The sequence below is a fragment of the Brienomyrus brachyistius genome, chromosome 15 (assembly GCF_023856365.1).
Source record: "Brienomyrus brachyistius isolate T26 chromosome 15, BBRACH_0.4, whole genome shotgun sequence".
NCBI classification, from domain to species: domain Eukaryota; kingdom Metazoa; phylum Chordata; class Actinopteri; order Osteoglossiformes; family Mormyridae; genus Brienomyrus; species Brienomyrus brachyistius.
Genome location: NC_064547.1, coordinates 4,688,727 through 4,696,690, shown reverse-complemented (window position 1 = coordinate 4,696,690; position 7,964 = coordinate 4,688,727). Strand labels below are relative to the sequence as shown.

Here is a 7,964-nt window from a genome sequence, read left to right as displayed (position 1 = left end):
AAATTATGCAAATGCATACTCACTGTATACTAATTATACACTACTTACCATACGAACCAATTTCTTCTGTTGTTCACGTGAAATATTATAAGTATTATAAGACTGGATTATAAAATTAGACTTAATTGATCCCCGTGGGTGCATTTCTTTGTCCAATAGCACAGACAAATATATAACTACAGCAAATATCAAGATATAAAGATCATTAGTTTGTGATCGGATGTACGGGGTTGCACGTATGTCAGCACACATTTATTTCACACCTGTTAATTGCGGTGCATGTGCATGAAGGCGGACCACTGTGGTTAGCGAGTAGATGGTGGGCTGCACGTGGTTTCGGTGAGCTGCGAAAAAGACGGGAAGAGCCGGTGCTGCTTCGCCAGATAAGACAGAAATGGCAGAGATGGCAATCTGTCGCCCTCCCCCGACTATAATGGGTCGCAACTGGAGCACAATGCTGCGTGCAGTCGCCAGATGGAGATGGGAGTAAGAGGAATCCGACGGACAGACAAGGGGGCGGGTAAGGCAGGGGGTGTCTGAGCTTTAGGGAAACATACTGATAGGACGAAACAGATGCGGACCGATGGGGTATGTATCTCCGCTGACATGTGCGCTTAGTTCATTCTGGCTACAACGTTGCAAATTCCACAATATTGCGATATACATCCTCACGCCACTAACTGAAATGCTAGACGTTTAAGCATTTATTTCCCTGCGCCACTAAGCTATGATAGCGACGGCAGCTGTAGAGGCTAAATCTGCTAAGTGGCTAATTCGGGAAGCGCCGATCGCTCGACCGCCACTGTCTGCCCGCCGGAAACCGAAGAGATTATAAACTAAAGATGGTGAAGAAGCGTAGCAATTTAGTAATCAGTGTTTATACTTATGGTCTGCGAGTAAGTTCGCTGTTTGCATTTAATAAAATCACATTGAAAGTTTCGAGTGGGAAAAAATAATTATTATCAGTGAAGTGCAGAGTGACAAGGACGGGAGTGAGGGAGAAAGGGGAGGGGAATTGACATTAAAGCAACACAACAAGGAAACTAGACTGCAGATAGACGCCTTCATTTTATGTTTTTGAATAATAGCTAGCAAGCTAACTGTCTGGGCTGAAAACTCCAACTCCGCGCAGCGCTCACAGCTGATCGCCGAGAAGCAGCCCTGCCGGACCGGAACCGCGCCGAACCACGGAGGTTTACGGCGAAATGGGTGAGGATTACACGATGTTTTAATTTTAATAAGTGTAAAATTAATCATTAGCAGGCCTCGTGCTGCGGACAGGGAAAAAAATGAAGATTGCCTGTCAGCAAATCGGCCGAGTTTCCTATACACACAATAATAATTTTAACAATTTAGAATTTTTTGAATTTTATGCGGACTTAAATTAAGGTAGATTCCCCCCCCCCTTCTTGTGTTTAGTGTCGATCTCCCACACTTAGGATATAAAATGTTGGTGCTGTACAGGTTACATTTAACAATGGTGGATTGCGCCACTAATACAAAAGTGCGTCTAAATTTTACGAATGTTTACAATTCAGTTCCTGCGGACTTCCATGTGTAAACAGTGGGGATACCATCCATCCATTCATTCATTTTCTGAAACCGCTGATCCTATTCAGGGTCGCGGGGAGGGGGGGGGGGGGGGCTATCCCGGAGGCTACCGGCGCAAGGCAGGGAATAACCCAGGATGGGGGCGCCAACCCATAGAAGATAGTGGGTATACACATGTGAAAATTGAAATTGCTCATAACAGAGTTGTTTTCCAGTTAATGCAAAATTAAAACGAATGAAGAAAATATGTTGTATTTCATTTGCTTTATATACAAAAAACATGCATCAACATAGAAAGCCAGTTACTTTTTTTTTTATGTTCTCCATCGTGATTTTTTTTCTGTGATGTGGGTTTGGATGTTTTGGTGTGTGTTCTAGGTTCAGAGCCACCTTCATCCCCACCAGTGGTGGAGGAGGGAGGTGAGGATGAAGAAGAAGAGCTGAGTGGGGCAGAGGAGGTGGACTCGAGGGTGACCCCGGGTCGCGGATCCCTGCTGACGCGGCGAGGTATCACCCTGCGCGTGCTGCTGAAAGACGGACTGGTAGAACCCGGGGACGGTGTGCTGTCCATACACTACCTGGTAACGCTGTGGTACTCCTCTTCCATGCTGATGTTTTCATCGCTGTCTGTCCTGTGGCCCCATCCTTCAGTGTATGCCTGGGAGACACCAGAAGCTTGTCGCTTACCCACTCCCCTCCCTCATTTGCGTCCTTCATGCTTCCACCATACCTAGAGCTTTTAAAAAAAGTGTACTTTCCCTTAAATGAGTGCATTCATCCCAATCTCATGCATCGCAACGCTTGTCTTTAATAAAATGCTATGCGACACAGTAACTAAGATTTATTAATCCAGTTAGCATTTGTTGTTTTAAGAACCAGCATTAAACACCTCACATTTTATCCCTCTCCTCAGTATTACACAGCTTCGCAATTCGGGGATACTTACACTCGTGGAGAAAGCTGTGGAAACACTTCCAGTGCAATATATGCGTTGCAGAACTTTATTGCAGTTACTTATTTCATCATCCAGTGTATGATATTTGTAAACATTCTTTATGCCAGTATCTGTGAAATAATTTTTAAAGAGGAATGCCAGAAATGCTAGGTGTTTCCCCATTGGCCACTGCTGCAGTTTAAGGTTGCTTCCAAGTTGCTGTTGCGGACTCCGTAAAAAGGAGTATGCCAGAAGGGAGATGCAGGGACTAGGCAGTCCGTCCTAGCTGACTGTTACAAAGGAGCATCGTCATTTATGTGATAGGTCCGAGTTTGACCTGTGTGAGCCGTGGCGACTCTCCAGTGAGGGTAACGTTAAGGGTGCAGTACAGTGTGACCTGTAAGGCTGAAAGACAGTGGCCACCTGGATTTTGGAGAATCGCCTGTGCCACTTTGGGGGCAACTGGGTGACCATCAGAATTTCAAATGCCCTATATAAAAGGAAGAGCGTCCGCTTTGCTTTCTTGTATTTTTTTACTCTTTCTTTTTACTTCTCATTTTTTTCCAGGGAAAGAAGTTTGTGGGGGATCTGCTCTGCGACGGAAAGATCCGCTGGGTGGAAACGGGACAGATCTTCAACTCGCCCAGTGCCTGGGCAACACACTGCAAACGGCTGGTCAACCCCGCCAAGAAATCGGGCTGCGGCTGGGCTTCCGTGCGCTACCGAGGCCAGAAACTGGTGCAGTACAAGACCAGCTGGCTGCACAAGTACCAGCCCAGTGGAGAGGTGGTGAGAGACAGAGCATGGGCTGGATGGGGGAGGATGGAGCAGGGGTGGTGAAGGGTAAAGAACGGAGGATCCTCCTGAAACAACACTACAATATGTAACTGCAGCACTACAGGTTAAATAGGGGAATGGAGCAGAGAATTAGCAGGGCCAGAATGGCGCCGTTGGGACAATCACTCTGTGTTATCGTCTAACTTCTTGTTTCATTTTTCTTTCAGAGTCTGGCGAGTGAAGGCGATGATGAAGAGATGGGAGAAGAGGAAGAGGAAGATGGCAAGACATCGGAGCAGGTGGAGGAGAAGAACCGAAAGGGCAAGATGGACCAGCAGGGTGAGGGGGGAGCTGCTATGTTCCCTGCAACCTTCCTGTCAATGAGACCTTTACTGCTAAATAATCGGCACCATCTGCCCGTCTCTCTGCCCGTCTCTCTGCCCGTCTCTCTGCGGATTTTGCATATTCCCAACTGATTGTTGCTAAGTAGCATTGTCTGCCACATTCACAGCTTGAGTTGTGACCCTCCAACCACGTTCTTGCGTTGAGCAGGTATCTTTCCACAGTCCAAACACACGTGGTTAGCTGAACAGGCATTTCTAAATTGCCCATAGTGTGACCGTGTGTGTCTCTACACACACTCTGGAATGTACTGACCTCCCATGCAGGGTGTTCCCTGCCTCATGCCCTATGCTTCTAGAGGTTAGCTCTAGACTTTGCACTGGGTACTCTAGGAGACAGATGGGTTGTTTCTTTGATTGTGGGTCTGAGAAAGAAGGAATCGATGTGCCTGACCTGTGTGCTTTATTCCAGAGATCAGTCTATTACAGCGCAGGGGGGACAGAGAGAGGCTGCCAGTTAGGTACTGCACACTGGGAACCCGGGACTCTGCAAGGTCAGTGAGCTGGACCTTTATGCTGTCAATTTACAGCCACCAGCAGTGGAATTTTTCACTTCTGATTCTGGGGGGGGGGGGGCTTTGATTATACAGAGTAACTTTGTTTCAGTATATTTTCAGATTGTGGATTCCATTCCTATCTATGTAGTAACTGCACATGTTCTATCCATTTCCCAGGGACCCTCACACTCTGGTTGAACTTTCTGCATTCTCTGCCATCAATCGTTTCCAGCCCTTTAACGTTGCTGTGTCGAGCAACGTGCTGCTGCTGATGGTGAGATGGCCATAGCGCTGTAGGGGGGGTGGGGATGGGGTGCAGCGTACATGGAGAGGTGGGCAGCCAGGGGCTGAAAGGAAGCGGAATGATGTGGGATTTTACTTTGTCCCCCCAGGACTTCCACTGTCATCTGACCACTAGTGAGGTGGTGGGCTACCTCGGGGGGCGCTGGGACACCAACACACAGCGTGAGTCTTCTAGTGCTGAACCCCCCCAAACCTGAAGATGAAGCTGTATGCGGACATAAATGCTCACGTTTGATTATTAGAAACCTTGTTAATGTTTGATTTGGTAAGATAAAATAATACAGTAACACTTTAAAATACTCATGTATAACACATTATAGGTACCTTCATAATGCATTATAATGCATTCATGAAGCACTATAAACATGGCTATAACTATTTTACTGATGTTACTGATAAGACATTTTAGAATATTACAATAGTAATAATTACAATAAGTGGTGATTTCAGTTACTTGTTTTGTAATTTAATCTCAAAAGTGGAGGAGTTACTCCTACTACTACTACGGACCGGCCGTCTTTGCTGTGCTCCCTACCGCTTCTGCTCTAATAAGGCATCTTGTCCCATAGTGTTGACAGTCCTTAGAGCATTTCCATGTCGCACGCGGCTGGCAGACCGAGATTCTGCACCTGCTGTTGAAGAAGAGGTATGGAGATGCACTTCCAACCTGCACAGTAACTCGGACGGCGTTTTACTGGCAGATGAAAAGTATAATGAATCAGTCATTAAAGTCCAAGGCCGCCCATTAGGGCTATAAGCAGCACATGGATTTTTACTGGGTGGCTCTGTAGCTCAAAGGGGTTCGGGGTCTGTACCTGCAAGGTTGTGGGTGTGAATCCATGTGGCTGGTCCATGGGCACATGAACAAGGTCCTTTAGACCCAAACTTTCTTCACTAGTATGTCGCTTTTGACAGAGGTGTGTAATAGATAAATATTGCAATATACATAACATAAAAATGCTATGAAATATTATTTTTAGATAATACATGTAATATATATCTAATGCTAAATAAATATTGATACATTATGAATCTGTAGGTGACAAGGAGACTCATATTTGCATAGAAAACAACACAAACAACTAACATCGTAGATGATCATCTGTCAAGCAGTTAGGGACAGCTTTTCTGAGATTCCTCTCCCTAAGATTTACTGCATGCGCTATGACAGTGTTTCCTAATCCGGCCCTCGGGGACCCACAGACAGTCCGTGTTGTTGTTCCCTCCCACAAAGATCGGACCGTCTGCGTGCCTGAGGGTCGGGTTGAGAAACACTGCCCTATAGCCTTATTCTGAACTTGTATCACTACCGGACTCCCTTACTGCGTTTCCCGCCTTTTGTATGGTCACTTGCCTGTAAGTTACATGTGACCCCCCCCCCCGGTGACATTTCAGATCTGCCAGAACCTGTTTATGCGGGGGCTGTCACTGGTGGGCTGGTACCACAGCCACCCGCGAGGCCCAGCCTTGCCATCCCTGCAGGACATTGACTCCCAGATGGACCATCAGCTCCGCCTGCAGGGCAGCAACAACGGCTTTCAGCCCTGCCTTGGGGTCATCTGTGGTCAGTGTGGAATCAGGCGCTGGGCCCAGTAACTAATGTAACTAGATGGTGCGGCATTAGGCCGCCCCAGTGTCATTGTGATGTCTTTTTTCTTCATGTGTTGTGTCATAGCTCTAGCATTTACAGCAAAAAAACCTTTACTAATGTTTCCCAAATTTGTCTTCGTGGCGTTCGACCATATTTTGTGAGATAATATAGCCTTTGGAGTGTGTACCTTAATATTTGAGCGTCTCTCGTCTTTATTTGCAGGCCCTTATTATCATGGCAACCAGGGTGTAGCATCTACCATAACGCCTTTTTGGGTGGTGCCACCACCAGAGGTGCAGTAGATCAGTCCTACACTTGCAACGCACTTATGCAGATGCGGCAGAACCTCAGTCACACCTCCTATCTCCTTCCTTCCTCCAGCAACGACCCAATGACTACGGTATACCTGTTGCGGTCGAGGTGACCTACGTTCAAGACAACTTCCTGACCAGCGACGTTTTAAACGAGATGGTACCCTATTGCTTATAATGTGCCTGTGTCAACTCTGTCCGCGTGGATTTTCAGATGAACCGCCGAGCTGCGCGGCTCGGTTTTGCATGGATGCTAACTCTGTACTGATAGGGTCACTCTGCTATCAGATGCTGCTGGTGGAGTTTTACAGAGGAGCCCCTGATCTCGTGCAGTTCAGTCAGATGTGGAGCCCGGACATAACAATGCTGGACAAAATTAAGGTGTGGTTTTTCATACTCATAACAATACTGCTCAGAAGAGCACTACTCATAGTACTCATAACAATACTACTCAGGAGGCCACTACTCATAACAATACTACTCATAGTACTCATAACAATTTAAAAATCCTCCTTCCGGCCCCTATGAGGCTACAGTGACTAAAATGTTTCTTTGAACTGCATCTCCCCATCACAGGGCTCCCTGAGCGGCCATGCTCCTAAAGACCAGGCCTACTCGCAGATCCTGGAGCACGTCTACAACCAGCTGAGCAGCAGTCAGTAAAGAGGAAGATGAATGCTGTCACAGGATGGCCTCAGCCCTAGGGCCCCCCCCCCTCCCCCATAGTCCCATTCTCTCCTGACCAAGCTCTGTGTAAGGGAGAGCCCCCATCTTCTTGGTGCTTCATCTTCAGTGTAGCCTCAGTGTCCAGGCATCGCTGGCCTGGCCACACCTCTCTGGGGGGCCGTGTAGGATACCGAGCCTGGTCCTCCTACCGCCTTTATTACTGTGAGATCTTTGCTACTGACGCGTTCCTGCAGTCCGTAACCTGTGTCTTTGTGTCACTCCTACGGTGGTGTCGAAATGCTGGAGAAAAATCGGGAAACTGCAATGGAAATGGACACGAGGAGTGCTCCTCATATTCTTACCAGTATTCGTGAGTCCTGTAGAATGAATGTGATGTCTGCATATTAACTGGGAATAATGCCTTTAACCTGCTGGAAACCTTAAATACACACACTGGACCTTCTAACCCTGCCTGTCTCATTTGTCTCTGCTGCTGGATATGTGCCAGGGCACCCTCACTCCCGTGGACATCTCAGCACCTGTGTAGCTATCTAACCACTGAAACAGAACCCAGAGTTGTGGTAAACATCTATATCAGGTGGAGATATGGAGGTGAACCAGGTCAGAGGGGATGGCACGGTGCCATAGTGGTCAGGCACATCAGTTTCTCTAGGACCAGTGTTTGACTCTCCACCATGGTTCCCTGTATCATTGTGGGGGTTCCTCCAGGTGTTCCGATTTCCCCCCACAGTCTAAAGACATACTGAGGTTAATTGGAGTTACCAAATTGCCCATAGGTGTGCCTGTGTGAGTGACTGGTGTGTTTGTGTGCCTTGCAATGGGTTGTCGCTTCCTCCTGGGTTGCTCCCTGCCTTGGGCCCGTAGCCTCCAGGTCGGACTCGGTATCACCCACAACCCTGAACAGGATAATTA

The 7,964-nt window shown here is 47.4% G+C and overlaps 1 protein-coding gene across 2 annotated transcripts; it reads left to right on the top strand.

Annotated features, from left to right (window-relative positions):
- The first annotated feature begins 469 nt into the window (after nt 1-469).
- Nucleotides 470-7,497, top strand: mpnd (MPN domain containing). Of its 2 annotated transcripts, none has more exons than XM_048976058.1 (14): nt 470-588; nt 1,089-1,209; nt 1,930-2,132; nt 3,053-3,274; nt 3,490-3,601; nt 4,076-4,157; nt 4,338-4,434; nt 4,553-4,625; nt 5,033-5,109; nt 5,859-6,027; nt 6,277-6,347; nt 6,436-6,525; nt 6,654-6,746; nt 6,942-7,497. In XM_048976058.1, the coding sequence occupies exons 2-14, from the start codon at nt 1,206-1,208 to the stop codon at nt 7,026-7,028; spliced, it is 1,380 nt and encodes a 459-aa protein (XP_048832015.1). In that variant the 5' UTR covers nt 470-588; nt 1,089-1,205; the 3' UTR covers nt 7,029-7,497. The 2 variants fall into 2 exon arrangements, with proteins under 2 accessions (XP_048832015.1, XP_048832016.1); XM_048976059.1 differs by having other exon boundaries at nt 501-520.
- Nucleotides 7,498-7,964: the final 467 nt, after the last annotated feature.